Source organism: Stegostoma tigrinum, chromosome 25 (assembly GCF_030684315.1).
Source record: "Stegostoma tigrinum isolate sSteTig4 chromosome 25, sSteTig4.hap1, whole genome shotgun sequence".
NCBI classification, from domain to species: Eukaryota; Metazoa; Chordata; class Chondrichthyes; order Orectolobiformes; family Stegostomatidae; genus Stegostoma; species Stegostoma tigrinum.
This window is the reverse complement of record NC_081378.1, coordinates 33,703,250-33,722,065: the sequence shown is the minus strand read 5'-3', so window position 1 is coordinate 33,722,065 and position 18,816 is coordinate 33,703,250. Positions and strand designations below refer to the sequence as shown.

Below are 18,816 nucleotides of genomic sequence, written 5' to 3'. Positions count from 1 at the left end.
TACTGAGCTCCACTAGCTACCCTAGAATATACAAAACTGGTCAAAGGCAAGGCAGTGAGAATGAAGGATCAATGACAGGAGACCCTGGTAGCACTTAAGAGAAGAACATCATTATCTATGCATGTTAAGCTTTTCAAAGCAAGCATAAAAAGAGGACAAAGGAAATCAGTTGCATCGTCAGATGATTAAATCAGGAACTCATCAAGTCAGGTGAATAACAAAGTGTGGAGCTGGATGAACACAGCAGGCCAAGCAGCATCTCAGGATCACAAAAGCGGACGTTTCGGGCCTCGACCCTTCATCAGAGGGTCTAGGCCTGAAACGTTAGCTTTTGTGCTCCTAAGATACTGCTTGGCCTGCTGAGTTCATCCAGCTTCACACTTTGTTATCTTGGATTCTCCAGCATCTGCAGTTCCCACTATCTCAAGTCAGGTGGAAGTGGGTTTTGTAGGAAATGAGCAAAGACGACAGGGCGGATGAGGAACATGGGTAGAGAAGTTCCATGGCAATAAGTTATTATTGACATGATCAAGTTAGATGTGGGAGTGGACAACCAGGCTTTAGAATCGCGTATTCTGAAGTTTATCAACCTAAGATGCCAGATTTCAGTGATGAGAAAGTATTGAATGAAATGCTAGTGAGTGAGAATGAGTGACTCAGTACTGATATATGCATGAAAGCCAGAACTACAGGAGATTTTGATCAAGTTGAGACGTGGCAATTTTGTGACAAGAAATCATTTGCAGATGCTTCCAGGCTGTTTCAAATGAGTGTTATTGTTAGACTTTAAGTGGTTACAAACATTAGTTTTCCCTTGGTTTACTTCTTACTTTCAAGTCTCTGCACCAATATACTTGTATAAAATTACCAAAGTGGCCTGAGCATATCTGGATTCAACAGTTAGAACATGTACAGCAGGCAGAGCCCATAATAACAATAGAATATGTCCTTGTTCTTTATGTAAAATGAAATAAGAAACAATGGCAGTACTGTGAAAACTACTAATGCATTTTAACTTCAAGGGGAAAATGGGACAGGCAACAATGACTGGCCTCGCGAACCATACCTACATCCATGAACGAATATACGCATGTATCAAAATTCATGCAAATGAATGCAGTTGACATTCAATACATCATAAAAATAAAAATCTGTGTTCTTAAATGATATTATTTTAAATAGTCAGGTGGATTTCAGCTAACTATCTTTAATCCATGGCAATGGATGACTCAGTGAAGCCCCTCATACCCCCCCACACACATTATAACTGGCTCCTCTCCCTCACACACACACTTCTTGCGAACCTGCCTCCCATCCACTTGCTCAGGGATAGCAAAAACTGCAGACACTGGAGTTAGAGATAACACAGTATGGAGCTGGAAGAACAGCAAGCCAGGCAGCATCAGAGGAGCAAAGTTGATGTTTCGGGTTGGGACTCTTCATCTACTTACCCCCTTTCTCCCCCATTCCCACTCATCCACACATGCTCTACCTTCTTACGAAGTCCCAACTTATTCAAGTTCACACTCAGACCCTCACTCATACCCTTAATTTCAACTCACTCAATACTTTCCTTGCTCCCTTCAGAATGAGTCAGTCATTCTCTCCACCTTCTCCACCACTTATTTCCCACTTAACTCCCCGACATGGTCTTGTTTCCTCTTCGTCCTTGCTGGTCCACCCCCAATGCGAACACTGCTCCTTCACTCATCTCCTCCCATAGATGAACCCCTACAACCAACTCCTGTTTTCACCCTTTCTCGAGTTGCAGCTGTTCCATGAGTGCCTCCTCATAAGTGAGCAAAAGTCTGCCTAATGACTCCCTCCCATCAGTCATTGGGTGATTTTAGCTCCTACTTACTACTACCTAGCACTGTGTGTTCAGTAAAGGGAAGTGGAAGAAAGGCCTGGCTAATAAGGTGGGTCAATAGAAAAAAGAAAAGATGTAAGCAGTAATCTTATTGATAATCAAAATCTTGGATCCAGTCAGGCTTATTGCAGTCACAGTGTTAAGTCTCCAGGACAGAAAGAGCCTATTCCGCCAAATAGCACTGCAGTCCACTGCAATGCACACCACTCATCCAATTTTAATCATGCCTTTGTATCTTAGTCTTCTGTTCCTGTAGATCTGTGGTGCAAAAGCTGAAAACACTAGACTCACATGAAATAAGAGACACAGAATTAAAACCCCACACCTAGTCTATATCAAATAACATCAGATACTCATTGCATGATGTATGCAATTTTCCCATATAATGAAAATACAGACAACACTGCATCAGGCCTTAGTTTTTAAGAATGTAATTTGCATGTTCAAATCTAGAATCTAAAGATCTCTTGCAAAACCTGACAAGAGCAACATTGCACAGGCCAACATGCTTATTACCTACATGACATTTTTACAATGTATCCAACAAAATTTCCAAATAACTGAAAAGGAAATGGACAATTACTGCCTCTGTAAATGGGAACACATTCTATTAATAACAAATTTTGAACATCAGTCAACAATCATGATTTATCTTTTATCAGATAACTAAACGGATTAAGGAATCAGAATCAGAAATTCATATGAAGACCCTATTGGCTTATATTCCATTTACTTGGTTAGCTGAAACTTACAACTTCATTAAAGCCACCATCTCAAGCTTTAGTGCGATAGAAGAGGAGAATAAAGGATTTGCAGCAAATTGAGATTACAAGACAAAATAAACCCATTTGAAACCCCACAAATTCAAGGACCAAATCTATATATCTAATCCATATTAGTCCGACTACCACTACCTAATTTCATGACTCTTCCAAAATTACTTTTGAAGTGAATGACCTTTGTCTTTAGGCATACAGTCACACCCAACTTTACTGTTCTCAATTTTACTAATCAGTGCTACATTTCAGGTGGGGGTGCAGGGCAGAATGCATTATGTAGAACACAATTCATTAGATATTTATCCCAGAATGGCTAATTAAAAGCTCTATAATTTACCTACTTTGAAGAAAAAAAAAGTTTCGCTTCAATTCAAGCCAACACCAAAAACATTTTAAGTTGGTGCGACTTTCCAACCCACAGTTCACCCATTAGCTTTCAATTGTAATCAATTACACACTGGCATCGTGAGGATGCAACCCCAAAACTACAAGTACAACATTTCCAGGATTTCATTTGTAGATGAAACATAAAAACACAAAGTATTCAGTGAATGCTGTATAAAAATGAAGTTAAAAATCAAATTTGGCTGGGGTGCTGAACCTTTCTGCATGCATGAGTGTGTGTGTACATGCGTTTAGGTGCAGTGCCAGTGGGAAGATTTTAATTTCTCAAATTTTTCTGGCTAGCTGTTCAGGTAAGCAGCCAGAATCCTCAGAAGTCTCTGATTTGACCTAAGAGCTGGAGACTTTCCCTGGGGATTCTACATGCTGGCTAATTGCCTATCCTTTCAATTTCCTGGATAATTCTACATGGTCAGTGGATTGGCACTTCTGCATAGTTCAGACTCATTTTCCAGAGTATACCCAGTCTCCAAATATCTGGGGACTGGAAGATCCAGGCCACTGTGTTTCCAGTGAAAATATAGCACTTTAGATTTAAATAGTTTTGAAGAGGCAGAAAGGAAGGAGAAAGGAAGGTCATCTGTCTGGAACAGGGTCTCAGGTTACCCTGACTTGTAAAAAGAACTGTCAAATATGTGGTATATCTTTACTTCACCAAAACATACAGTACCTTGGAAATCCATCTGTTCTTTAAGTGCTTGTACCCACTTGTTACAGAGTAGGTGGTCACAGCAATAAAAGGTCACTCCACTGCACTCCCAATGGTGTCTTTTTGACCTCTGCACATGATATACTAAAGATAAAACAAAATAATTATGAAATAATGTATAGTACTTCAAAGAAGTGGAAGACAACTTTAATACATTTACACAACTCATCTTGTTGGCTAGGAATTTTGAGCGATTGCTGAGTTCAAAGCGGGGTTCATTTTATCTTACAAGATGCCTGTCATTCTACAAACAAGAAATGTGAATCACTGTAGTCTTAATGAAGACAAGTGCACAAAGTTATTTTTTAAAACCGAATTCTTCAAATAAACAACTTCCAAAGAAAGCTTCATAATTTCCTAAAATTCTGGGAAGCCTAAATCCATCATTTTGTTTCTCTGAATCTTGGTGCAACTTTGCATTGTTTACCTAAGGAGTCAAGTGACTGGCACATTCCCAAGAGGATTACCTCCATTCATTGTCAACGACTTCCCAAAGATTTCTGAAATTTTTGTTGAATAACAATTTTCCCTTTTTTTTGAAAAAAGAAACACTGCAACTCTGATATAATGTTTTATTTTGAAATTGAGTCATTGTTTCAGTGTTTCATGAACTAAGATTTGAGTTTCAGGTCATTGTTGTTTTAGAATAAATTGCATTCCAGTTGCCTGGTAGCAAATTACATTTCTTCATCATCCAAAAGCTTGCACTGTAATGTAGAAAACAAGGCATTTTCTTCAGCTCTTAATTGTGAACTTCAAAGTAATGTCAATCAATCAATCATGTCAACACTGATGGAAGTTTCAGGGTTTTGTTGTCAGCTTTCTCAAAGTGGTACGAAACAATGGCATTGTATGTGATAAATTTACATGTTTAAAAAAAGGTTGAATGGTACCACACTGTGCTCCAAAGCCATTAATTTCATATTCTAAGATTTTGGTAAATGCAAGTTTACTCAATAATCACAATAAATTTAAGAAAGTACATTATAATCCAAATTAGTTACATTTATTACATTTCCAACCTGAAGTATACTTGCTGTTTTACCAAATGTTTTTCCTTTACTCATCAGTTGACTTACTTGATGCATTATCTGAAATGTTTACATTACGAAAAAATGCGCAAAAGGCTTTTGAAAGTTCGGTTGAAACAAAGCTAATTGTTCTTAATTTTACATTGAAAGAGTAAGTTTCCCAATAGGGCAGATACAATTTGCACCGATCAGAAATGGCATATTTGCACATTACTTTTGCTAGCTTTGCAATGTAACTTGGAACAAGGTTCCTAAAGAAGTTTGAAGCTCTCATGAATGTCATAATCAGCTCAGTACACTTCAGCCCAGTATTAAATTTAAACAGTTTGCAGTTTAGGTTGTTTGAGGAATTTTAAAACTTCCTTTTGAAACTTTTTAGCGTAGAGTCTATGACCCTTCAGCAATGCCTGGAAATTAAAATTTAACTAGAATTGAGTTACTAATAGAAGAGGTCGAGGCATGCAGCCAAGGTTGTATACCCCGAGCTTCGATATCCACAAAGAGCAATGTGTAAGCCAACAATATTACTCAGGTCTGCTGACCCTACATGAATCAGAGGATGATGTTCCAGTAGTCTTAGAAATATGCATTTTGTTGTTTGTGCACGATTATTTTAAAATACATCAAACGCTTGATTCATCAGATCCAAAAAAAAACAAAGGCCACGTAAATTGGTGAGACTGCACATCAACAGATTTAGTCATAAAACATGCCTTTAAACCTAATAAAATCCACAGAACGAGCTTCCAATTAATACAAAGAGTGCTGTGAATACAATTGGGAAAGAGTAAGAACATTGATCTTTATCTCTTTGCTAGAATAAAGACAGTGCAGAAATCATCAAATTAGACTCCTCTCCCAAGAATGGATGAATAGGAGTTTTTTTTTACCTAAAGGATGACGACCAAATGTTGAATCACCAGTTGAAGGCACAGTGAAGTTTGTGCGCACTTCTTTAATGGACAGTTCTAGTAATGGACAGCAACAATATTCGTATTCTGACAATATGATTTAATGGATTCAAGGACAATATACATTGATATCTTTCATATGATCTTGGAGCCTAAATGACAAATTCAACATGAACGTAGTTAATATTGAATACATAATAAGTTTGGATATGGAAGGGTAAGGGGAAATTGAAAATAAATCCCATCCTAAAGTAGAAAAAGAAATAATTTGGAGACGGATAATTCAACTTTATTACTTGTATTAAGACAATAATTTCTACATAGAATCTTGTTCACATAATATTAAAATGCCATGAGCACAAAACAGAAACCAACAGTTAAAGGCTAAGACCTCAAGCAAAAATTTGTCAGATTGCAATCGCCTGAACAGACTTCCTATCCAGAGAGCTGCCCATTTTCTTAAAAATCATAATAGACAACTAAACAGCAGTGACCTATTGCTGAAAATTGTGTCCATTACTCTGAAGAATAGCATGGAAAATAACCATTATTCCAAGGTACACAAAGTAAATATATTGCACACAAAATCTATAAGGATAAAAACTAAATTTAAAGAAAATTTATAACAGAACTACGTACATTCAGTACCAATGCGCTATGCCATAAAGGGGTGACGTACGTGGAAACGGTATTTACAAAATGGATTGAAAAGTGGTCTCTGGGTAATTACTGGGCATATAGGTGCCTTTAACTGCTGCATCAGCTGGTGGCAAATCTCTCAGGAGTGGGGGGGCAAATAACTACGTGAGAAATGAAGAAAATTAATCACATAAATAAAACTACCATACAAATTAGAAGGCTCATGGTGTGCAGCCATTTCACGTTTAAATAATATGGCAGATGGATTGGCAACTAAAACGGAGCAGGAAATACCCGAATGTGATCCAGGGCTTGTGCTTACTAAGCTGTTGTTAGCGATGGAGATGCTATGATTGCCTTCAATAATGCTAAGTATATCACAAGAAAAGGAAAACCAAAATCAGAAGACGAGCTAATTGTTAACTGAGAATGAAAATAAGCAAACTTAGAAAAACTGAAATTCTGACAGAATTATGCATAGATGAATGAAATTTTTCTAAGTGCTGGTTGAAATATGAACAACAGTACCTGTAAATGCATGCAAAGTCAGCTCAGTTGAAAACGAAGGCATCTTCTGCCACCTTCCACTTTCTTTACTTATTCCATCTTCTTCAGTTTCACGAACAGCAACAATATCACAAACAGGCACAAAAAGCCTCCCTGTTTGAAAATAAATATTTCACTTTTTTTTTGTTAATTCTTTTTAAGAGGCAGTAGCACTCTATGACTAAGCTTAATAATAGATGATGTATTAAACAATTGCATTAATTCTTGTTCATGTCCCGACAGCGAAATATATTAACTGCAAAAATCAAAAGTGACAAGCAATGTTAGTTTCACATATTTCATGCAAAAAAATGCGCTTGCACCTGCAGTTTAATAATTCAGACAACATTTTAAATTAAACTACTACACTGAATGCAACTTTATCAAACCTACCTATGACATGGATTTAAAATCATTGGAAAATTAAAATACATATTGCCAAGAGTCCGCTCAAAATATTTCCGAGCTTCTGGGCTGGAGTGGCTAAGGCAAAAAATGAACAGCATCTTAATTTCATTGTTAGTTTTACATTTAACTCTATAGTTTGGCCATAACATTTTGACTCGAAGTACAGCTGTTGAAATCAGAAGAAAAAAAAAAATCAAGATTTGAGGTTAAAAATGAGCTAGAAATGATATAGGTCTGACTTTCGTGAGCTCATTTAAAAAGTACATCCTTCAGTACAGGAGAAATGTTTATAGTTTATGGGGTGGAAAAAATGCAAAATGTCACTTCAGAACAATTTGCTGCAGATGGCACTCTGACTACCTGGTAACCTGCAACATAAAATGTTGCCAGCCTTATTGATCGTGTCTCCAGTACTATGCAAGAAAGTACAGAGTATCTGGTCACAGAATTTTGTAATTTAGCTTAGCTTGGAAACCTCTTGTGAAAATATCAGATTTAGTTCCACAATTCAATTTTTCCCCATACCAATTGAAAATGATTCCCATTTAAGTACATAACTCCATTGCCTTTTGAAAATTACTATGTCATTTGATCTACCATATTCTGCGTACTCTAAATCTAACGATGGTGTGAAGAAATTTCTCCTCCTTTCCCCAAATGTTATTTTGTCTTTCAATTCAATGATAGGGATTTCAGTATCAGAGATGGAAGTGGGGCACTCCGAGGGAATAGGAAAACATAATCAAAACACTGTGGATACTGCAGATCTGAAATAAAAACAAAAGACAAAGCAAAACTGCTCGAAATACTCAACAAATCTGGCAACACCAGTATTGTGAGGAACAGAAGTGGCATTTCCAGTTAATGCTTTGGCTTTCTGTAAAATCATTAGTCTGCTCTTCTGCCATGCATTTACTGGCTATTAGAAAACAATGGTAGCTAAGGACAAGGCTGTGAATCTCCAATTAATTATGTGTATACATTTGTTTTCAAATGACACTTTGTACAACATTGGAACTCCAGAGGTTGCTGTGGCATTGAATCCTTTCTACGTAACACAACATGCCACTGAAGTGAAAAATAGGCTACAATATTTAGCACAGCCACCTGGACAATATTTCACAATGTGTAATAACTACGGTAATAAAGCAAAACAGTCTTAAGCATCAGTTAGCTGCAAACAAGTATACTGCACTACTTAGCACAAGCTTACAAATGCCGGTCAGTGCATAAAGTCAACTGTACGTCATAAAATTAATTGAAAAAGATATGGCAAAATTCTTCAAAACTAAGGTTAAGCATACATAAATTATGCTCCTATTTAATGTGAACATACCCATTCCATGGATTAACATACGAGATTCTAAAAGGACTTGACATGCTACTGGTTGGCAATCTAGACATGGAAGTGCAACCTCAAGTTAAGGGACTGACCACTAAGGTCACCAATGAGGTGAAGTCTCTTTTGGAATTCTGTGTGTCATACGGCTTGTGGCTGTTCCATCATTGACCATATTTAAGGTCTGTCTTGAGAATTAAGAGATCTCTCAAAAATCGCAGAAATATTACATCACAGAAGCCTTTTCACCCATCACGTCTGCATCAGTTTTCTGGATGAGCACTTCTTAGTGACATCAGGAATAGGCAAGGAGATTGAGTTGAAGCCTAAAATCAGTAATGATTGCAGTGAACAGCAGGACAGACTTGATGGTACGGTCTGCTCCTGCACCTATACTTTTTTTTTGTGCACAGGAAGGTGTTTTATACATTGATTGAAAAAAGTGTGACTTGTTCTTTGCTTGGTTTAGTATCTTGGTTCGGCAAGTGTTCAAAGATAGAAACGGAAACAAAAATAAAGAAAAGCAGAGTTGGATATTTGTCTCCATGTTGATGCTGGAGTCATTACAAAACTTTATACTATGATTTTGAGATCCAGTTAGCTGAGTTTTGGGTACAATCTAAAAATATTCACATCAAATTAAACACTGATTACTTAAAATACATTTAAAATATGTTAAATATCAATTAAAATTGTGATCATTTAACTAAATAACAATGAAATTATTGCAGATGACTAAAATAGGTGGAAAGGCAAATTTCGAGAGGGATACTGATACGTCAAGTAGGTGGGCAAAATGTTGGTAAATGCAGTATGATGTGGAAAAATGTAAAGTTGCTTGTTTTGGAAGGAAGAACAAAACAACAGAATACTATTTAAATGGAGAAATACCACAGAAAACCGCAACACAGGGACTTGGGGGTACTTGTGCACAAAACGTAGAAAGCTAGCACTCAGGTTCAGCAGGTAATCAGGAAGACTAATGGAATGTTGGCCCTTATTTCAAGGGGGTTGGAGTGTAAAAGTAGGGAAGTCGCACAGTAATTGTTCATGGAGAGACCATATCTTGAGTATTGTCGACAGTTTGGTCACCTTATTTGCGAAAGGTATCATTTTAATCGAAATAATACAGGAAAAAGTTCAGGATCATTAGGATGATCCCCAGTATAAAGGGACTGTCTGATGAATAAAGCCTAAACAGTTTGGGATTCTATTCATTAAAATTTAAAAGAATGACAAGTGATTTCAATGAAACATACAGGATTCTTGAGGGGTTTGACAGGGCAAATGCTGAGATGATGTTTCCCCTCATGGCAGAGTCAAGGATCAGACGGCATGGTCTCAGTCTTAAATTAGTGCCCCTTCATTCTGATACGAGGAGGAATAACTTCTTTCAGAGGGTTGAAAATCTTGGAACCCCCTGCCATAAAGAGCTATGGAGACAGAGTTCGTGTGTCCTTTACGGCTCAGATGGATAAATTCTTGACCAGGGAATCAAGGGTTATGGGGGAAACACGTGAAAGTGCATGTGTAGAATGTCAGATCAGCCATGATTCAATTGAACGGTGGAACAGGCTTGAGGGCCTGAACAACATACTGCTGTTCTTATTTTTTAAATAGTCTTTGATCGAGTGCATACTGTTCAACTTTAGAGAATTTGAGAAGTGTTTTAAAATTGTAGCTAAATTAAACATGGAGTTATCTTCAACCTTTCTATTCTTGAATCATCCTGAGGGCAAGTGATATTGAAAACAAAGTGGGTGTGCTGGACAGCTTAGTTTTTCCTTCCAAAACAATGTGCGGTCAATGCAAACAATCTTAGGCAAATGTGCACGTGTGAGCATCCATGATTATCACTTATATGTCATACAGTCAGAGTCATCCAGCAAGGAATAAGACCTTTCAGTCCAACTCGTCTATGCCGACCAAGTTTCCCAAACAAAACTAGTCCCATGTGCCTGCATTTGGCTCAGATCCCTCCAGACCTTTCCACCTCATGCACCTGTCCAAGTGTCTTTTAAATGTCATAACTGTACCTGCATCCACCACTTCCTCTGGCAGTTCATTCCATACATGAATCACCTGTATGAAAAGGTTGCCTCTCAGGTCTTTTTGAAAATTCCTCCTCTCACCTTAAAAATATGTCCCAAAGTTTTGAACTCCTCCACCCTAGGTAAAATATCTTTGATTTTTTAAAAACTTGTTAACGGGATGAGGGCATCACGAGCTAGGCAACATTTATTGCCCATCCCTAATTGCCCAGAGGGTATTTAAGAGTCAGCCACATTGCTGTGGGTCTGGAGTCATATGAAGGCCAGGCCAGGTTAGGATGGCAGTTTCCTTCCCTGAAGGGCATTAGTGAAGCAGATGGGTTTTTCTGACATTCAACAATGCATTCATGGTCATCAACTCTTAATTCCAGACATTTTATTGAATTCAAATTCACCATGTGCCGTGGCAGAATTTGAACCCAGATCCCCAGAATGTTACCTGGGTCTCTGGATTAACAATCCATTGATAATACCAGGAGGCCATCGCCTCCCTCTTATTCACCTTATCTATGCCCCTCATTATTTTGTAAACCTCAACCTCCCATGCTCCAGTGAAAAAGGTCTCAGCCTATCCATACACGTGAAACCCTCTAGTCTCAGCAACATCGTGGTCAATCTTTTCTGAATCATCTCCAATTTAAGAGTATGTTTCTTCTTGCAGGGCAACCAGAACTGTGCACAGTTGCGCATATGAAATAGCTAAAGTTACTGCCTTTTCTTGGTGAAATGAAAGCAGGTTTGGGTATAATGACAAAGGCAAATTTCTTTAAATTGTTGAAATAATTCTTATTGGTTTGCTATTACTTCTGTTTGTTGTAGGAAGGTAACAGGTGTGAACCTGATGTCAAAACGGGATTAAATTAGATGTTCCAATATCTTCTACAATTCTAAAAATTTGAATTTGACCTCTGTTTCATCCTTTCACATGGAATTTAGAAATGTAATCTTTAAGCATTGTCAGGAATTAGCGCGCAATGTAATATTGGGATTTGTTCTGGGCCTTAAATCTTCACACAATTTATGTGAATGATTCGGACGAAGGGACTGAAGGGAAAGTTGTTAATTTTGCTGACGACATAAAGGTAAGTACAAATTTTAAGTTGTAAAGACGACACAAGGAAACTATAAAGTATACAGATAGATTTGTTAAGTGTGGGCACAGATCTGGCAAATACAGTGTTATGTGGAAAAATGTGAAATTGTCCATTACAGCTTGAAGAATAACTACTAAGAAGCTTATTATCTCAATGTTGAGAAACTGTAATACTCAAGCGTGCAAATTACAAAACATTAGTATGCAGATATAAGAAGTAATTGGGAATGCTTACTGAATGCTCTTGTGTATTGACAGGAATTGAATACGGAAGTCAGAGGGTCATGCTTATCTTGGGAGCTGTGTGCAGGACCTTTCTCCAATTATGAATGCAAATGCGTTGGAGGCTGACTGGACTCAACCTGTAACGAGTAAGTTATCTTTCAAGTAAAGGTCTGGCCTATACCTGTTGCAGTTTATTAGAATAGGTGGTGATTTGATCGAAACTTCCTCAATCCTGAGGGTTCTTGACAGCATGAATGTTAAAAGGGTGTTTCACGGGGGAAAATCTAAACCTAGGGGTCATTTTTAAAAATAAGTGAACCTTTTTTCTATTCTTTCATGTGATGTACGTGTCTCCAGACTGACTGGCTGAACCAGCATTTATTGCCTGTCCCTAATTGCCCTGGAACTGATTAGCTTGTTCGGCTATTTCAGCAGGCAGTTAAGAGTCAAACATATTGCTATGGATTTACATTTACATGTAGATTTAATCAGATAAGATTAGCAGATTTCTTTCTCTAAAGAATGTTAGTGAATCGGAGGGGTTTTTACTGCAAATGACAGTAATTACATCATTGTCATGAGGCTAGTTTGTAATTCCAGATTTTTATTTTAGTCAAATCCCACAATAGCCCTGAAACGTTTAACTGAGATTCTGAATTACACGTCCAGTGAAATCACCATACTACTGCTTCCCCCGTATTTCTGTCTACTCCTGATAACTTATCATTCCTTTTTTCAAATCAAAGATATACAGCATGGAAAAAAAAACTTGTGGTCCAGCCAGTCCATGCCCACCATAAAGCAAAAAACTAGTCCCTCTTGCTTGTACTTGGCCCATATCCCTTTTACTCACATACTTATCTAAATGTCTTTTAAACGTTGTAAATGAAACCTCTGCAAGTTCAACCCACACATGAACTACAGTGTAAAAATAAATTACCCTCAGATCTTCTTTTAAAATCATCCTCCTCTCACCCCTTGTCTTGAAATCCCTCACCTCAGGCAAAATCCACCTGTCATTCACCTTAGCTATACCCCTCATGATTTTATAATCTTCAATAAGGTCACCCCTCAACCTCCTACGCTCCAGTGAAAGATGTCCCAGTCTGTTCAGCCTGTCCCTACAACTCTCACCCTCCATTCCCAGCAACATCCTCGTAAATCTCTTCAGAACCCCCTCCAGCTTAATAACATCCTCCCTGTAACAGGGAGACAGAACTGGACACAGTAATCCAGAAGAGGCCTTAACAACATCCTGTACAAACTCCCTCATGGAAAAGATGGGAAAAGCAGAATCTTGGAAAATCTCCAAGACGTAGGTAGATGGAGATAGTACGAACTGCAGATGCTGGAGAATCTGAGACAACCAGGTGGAGAACACGATGAACACAGCAGACAAAGCAGCATAAGAGGAGCAGAAGAAGGTTGCGACCCAAAACATCAGCTTTCCTGTTCCTCTGATGCTGCTTGACCTGCTGTGTTCATCCAGCTTTACACCTTGTTATCATTAGGTAGACTGATCTTTGATTTAAAAAAAAGGAATGATAAGTTATCAGGAGTACACAGAAATGCAAACTGGAGGTTAAAAGTAAATTAGCCACAACCTTATTGAATGGCAGCGTTGGCTTGAATGGCCTACTTCAGCTCCTAATTTGTATGCAGTTTAATTTTCTGATGTATTAATCACCACTTTCGTCCAGAATGTTTGTTAGAATACACCAAACTACTACTGATACATCATCTTGGATACTCAGTAAAGTCTGACTGGATCGTGCCTTTAGCACTCTTCAAAGTCAAACGAAATTTGTGATGTTCATTTCAAAAGACTGTATCATGTCATGGAAAATTCAAAAACACTACAAGGCAAAAATTTTATGCAATATTTAATTTGTATTCTACAAGCAAAGGCTCAGTTTCAAAGCTACTACAACATGGTCTCCATGACAGTCCCACAGTCTGTAACTTTGTGAGTATGTGAGCAAGGTCAAACGGAAAAAGATGAACTGCAATGACAGTATTCAACTAATTCAGATTGATTAGTATCAAAAACTTATGAAAAAAAACCAGCAAAGTGAAAACTGTTAGTGTTTCTCCAAAAACATGTATTTCCCATTACACAAGTGTAAAACTTGCCACAGAAAAATGAATCAAAGGTCAATGAAGGTCAAGAAGATTTACAGACAAAGAGCAGAACAAGAAAAATGACAAAAATCAAACAAAGCCAGAAATATAATGGCCAACCAGCATTAATTGTTGTGATAGGGCTGTTTTGCGTTTTAAATTGATCAAAATGCTGTGCTTTCTCTATAACTCGGTTGCATGTGCATGCAAAGTGTTAATCCTACAATAGCAAAAACCAAGCTCTTTGACAGAAGAAAAACCAAACAACCTGAGGCAATTACACTGCAGATTTACATTACAGATTTGGGGTGGCACGGTGGCTCAGTGGTTATCACTGCTGCCACACAGAGCCAGGGACCTGGGTTCAATTCCAGGCTTGGGCGACCGTGTGCGGAGTTTGCACATTCTCACTGTGTCTGCGTGGGTTTTCTCCCACAGTCCGAAGATGTGCAGATTAGATGGATTGGCCAGACTAAATTGCCCATAGTGTTCAAGGTTATGTAGATTTAGGTGGGATGCTCTGAGGTTCAGTGTGGACTTGTTGGGCCAAAGGGCCTGTTTCCACACTGTAGGGGTTCTAAAGATTTAGACAGTACCCACAAAAGACTCAAACATTCATACAGCATGGCATACAGGACTTAAGAAACCATATTTCAGAGCAGTGGAATCATACTTGAAATGAACAACAGAAATTGCAGTAAAGCGTAATCAGATAATCTGACAAACAGAAATGAGGGTTCCAACATAGAATAAAACATTTCATATTGCCTTTCTGTAAATCTATTTCATCTTCCCTCAAGCTAAAACCCCTACCCTTTTTTCCCCAAACTTTTCATAGGACTTCAGCATCCAAATTACCTCAGTGCTGGACAATTCCATGAAGTCCTGGTCAGCCTCCAAATTTGTACTTTTTCAAACCTCTACAGTCTGTATCCAGCAATGCACTAATTTCGATTACCTCTGCATTTGCTGATGAACACTGGCTCTTGGTTGAACAACATCTCAGATTGAAAATTCTCATCGTTATTTGCAAATTTCACCAGACCAATTCACCATGCCTCTGCTTCTCCTCCCTTTCTCTGTCACCACCTACCAGGTCAACTCTTCTAATTCTCACCTCTTAGTCATTCCCACTTTTCTTGGCCTTGCTATTGCTAGCTATGCCTTCAGTTCTCCAAGACATAGTCTGTAGAATTCATTCCAAATTGTCTCCACTTCTTTATCAGACTCTCCTCCTTTAGTTAATCTTTTCAGTTTCTGGGATGTGGGTATCGCTGAGTAGGCCATCCCTAATTGCCCAGAAGGCAGTTAACAGTGAACGACATTGCTGTGGTTCTGGACTCATATGTAGGCCAGGTGGGATTAGTTAGGATTGCAGGTCTGCTTACTGAAAGGACGTGAGTGAACCAGACAGGTTTTATGACAATTGACAGTGATTACACAGTCACTGTTAGAACAAAGAAAACAAAAAAACAAGAACAGAGAAAATTACAGCACAGGAATATACCTTTCCGCCCTCCAAGCCTGTGACGATCCAGATCCTCCACCTAAATCCGTTACCTATTTTCCAAGGGTCTGTATCCCTCTGCGCCCTGCCCATTCATGTTTCTGTTAGATACAGCTTAAATGACGCTATCGTGCCCGCCGCTACCACTTCCACTGGCAATGCATTCCAGGCACCCACCAGCCTCAGCGTAAAGAACCTTCCGTGCGTATCTCCCTCAAACTTTTCCCCGCTAACCTTGAAGTTGCGACCCCTAGTAACCGAGTCCCCTGCTCTGGGAAAAAGCTTCTTGATATCCACCCTGTCTATACCTCTCATGATTTTGTAGACTTCAATCAGGTCCACCCTCAACTTCTGTCTTTCTAATGAAAACAATCCTAATCTACTCAACCTCTCTTCATAGCTAGCACCCTCCATACCAGGCAACATCCTGGTGAACCTCCTCTGCACCCTCTCCAAAGCATCCACATCCTTTTGGTAATGTGGCGACCAGAACTGTACTTAGTATTCCAAATGTGGTCAAACCAAGTCCTATACAACTGTAACATGACTTACCAACTCTTGTACTCAATACCCCGCCCAATGAAAGAAAGCATGTCATATGCCTTCTTGACCACTATCGAACTGCATTGCCACCTTCAGGGTACAATGGATCTGAATACCCAGGTCTCTCTGCGCGAAGCTTTTAGGCAAGCTTGTTACTGCAGTTCTTTTTTACTGAATTCCACCAAAGCTCAATGCTTTAATGTTTTATGGCCCATTAGATGCAGATTTTCTGCTTTCCTCAAGTACAATTATTAATTCAAAGCCTTGACAGTCAGGGTTAGTGGATGGAGGGATTGCTGGAGAATTTCACTGAAGGAGATATCTGTCCCACTTAATATCTGTAGATGGGGATCCTCTTGTGGTGAATTTATAGTGCTCCTATCTCTGAATTGAGATAACTGGGTTCAAGTCCCACCTGCTCCAGAGGTACGTAATAACATCACTGAACAGGCTGATTAGAAAATAAAATTCAGAGATGCAATGAGGACTCGAGTGGTGCAGTGGTAATGATAAACCTTTGGGCCCTGAGGACTGGGTCCAAGTTCCTCCTGCTCCAGAGGAGCACAATTACATTTCTGAACAGGTTGATTAAAAAAAATCCATAGGTGATCCCAAGCCTTCAAATAATGTCAGTGTCTTTATCCTGGGAGGCCCAGGTTCAAGTCCCATCTGTTCGGAGTGTGTATTAATATCTCTGAACTGGCTGGTTAGAAATAAAAATCTATAGATGCAATGAGGACTCGAGCGGCACAGTGATAATGTCCCTACCTCTGAGCCAGCAGACCCAGGTTCAAGTCTCACCTGCTGCAGAGGTGTGTCATATCATCTCTGAACAGGCTGATTTGAAAACACTTATCCATAGATCCATGTTTCCTCCTTGTAGGAGTTGCTGTACAATAAGCAAGAAAGAAAATTGCTTATCCAGAGATGCTTGTGCAAGCATAACAATACCCTATTCTAAACTATACACAGCCTAACATCAAACTTGCTGTTTCAGGTCTGAATGGCTGACTTAAACAGTTAATCTGAAATAGTGAGTGCATTTAATTTCCTCTATTAAGTAAAGTGATTCCAATGTGAGTTCTCATTTCCAATTCTCAAACACCAAATTTAACAGTCATACAGAAAGCTAGAAAGATAAAAATTTGCCTTCTGTTTTGTGCAAGGCAATCTGCTGTAAAGCCAGAACATCTTATTATCCGTTAATCAAATGAACACAAATTACTTAAATTACTGATTTCAGATTAACTTTTTTTGGAATGCTTGGTTAAAAATCAATCAAGGAGACTTCAAAAGTTAGCTCCCCAGTTTACTGAGAAAGTAACACCACTGAAGCGTGAGAGAACAATGCTGGGTTAAATATACACGACACAATCATCAAGAAAACATATTCAAATCTTGATCTTCTGATCAATTTAACAAATTGCAGAGTACAATATTATTTCCTGTAATTCTAAATGAACTGAAAACCACCATTTTCTCAAGAGCCATTGAGGATGAACAACAAAAGCTAGCCTTGCATAGACGCTCACAGCCCAAGAAAAGAATTAAAATATTATACGGCAAAATGTTTAACGAGTTTTGAGATTTCTAGAGCAACTGAGAAAAGTACCAATTCTTTCGTAGAACCACAATTTAACATAAACTTATAAAAAGGAAATAGGGCAACCGGAAAAAATCGCGACAAGAGCACGATGGTAAGAAATAAGCCTAAAGTCCTTTAAGTAAAGTCCTATCAACTTTTCTTTGGAACTTAAAGTGGCGAACTTCAAAACAAGCAGGCAACTCCTGTTGTCGGGTTGGAAGTGGGAGCCAACAGGCGGATTTCAGGGCACCGTTAAAAGACCTTTATTGTAAAGTGAAGAGAAAGAGGAGCTAACTTTTAGAGTCCAGTGATCATTCTTTGGACTCTTCTGTATGAAGGTCACCGGGCTGGAAATTTTCATTCAGTTTACTTCTTTCCACAAATGCTGCCAGACCGGCTGAGTTTCTCTAATGGTTTCTCGTTTCCGATCCCCCCTCCCCCCTTTCAGATCTTTTAGTATCTACAGTTCTTTGTTCTGCTTTGTCATAAGGTGTTGACACGATGACAAGGGCGACCTCTGTGTACAGGAGAGGGTCAGACTCACTTTCTCACCTTGGATCTGACTCCAGCAGGTGACTGTTTCACTATTGCGGGGGTGGGGGCGGGGAGAACGCAGGTTAAAGAGAAGGGTGACACAAAGTAAAAGGCATTCCACCTCCGCCTCAATTTCTAAACACTCAACAGCTGCTCATTCTGCCCTTGCGGGTGAATAACACACGACACCGAGGCGGCGGCTCCTAGCTCACCCGTTCCGGCTGGCGAGGCTTTCTTCGGACGGAGCGGCTGCCAAGAAAAAACGGTCTCGGTCAAGGTGACTTCGAACGGCTGGTTACCGACTAACAAACGCGAAAGGAGCAGTGGCGGCAACGGCCCCTCCATGGCCGGCGGCAAACAATGGTTGCGATGTTGCGGGCTGGTGGAGCGGAGTTGCGAGCACCGGCTCGGCTCCTCTGTCAGGGAACGGACATCCCCGAACGCCGCCGATCGTCCCTGTTGTTCTTCGCCGACCTGCTCGCAGTTCCCTCATCCACCGTGCTTCCGTCATCACGTAACAGAC

General features: G+C 39.2%; 1 protein-coding gene across 1 annotated transcript in view; it reads right to left on the bottom strand.

Annotated features, from left to right (window-relative positions):
- cerk (ceramide kinase) overlaps nucleotides 1–18,816 on the bottom strand; it is a 51,487-nt gene extending 32,671 nt beyond the window's left edge. Inside the window, exons 1-3 of the mRNA XM_048553998.2 lie at nucleotides 18,506–18,816; nucleotides 6,870–7,001; nucleotides 3,722–3,844 (exon numbers count right to left, since the gene is read on the bottom strand). Of these exons, the coding sequence (XP_048409955.2) occupies nucleotides 3,722–3,844; nucleotides 6,870–7,001; nucleotides 18,506–18,638 (388 nt within the window). The 5' untranslated portion in view covers nucleotides 18,639–18,816. The remainder of the gene's footprint in view (nucleotides 1–3,721; nucleotides 3,845–6,869; nucleotides 7,002–18,505) is intronic.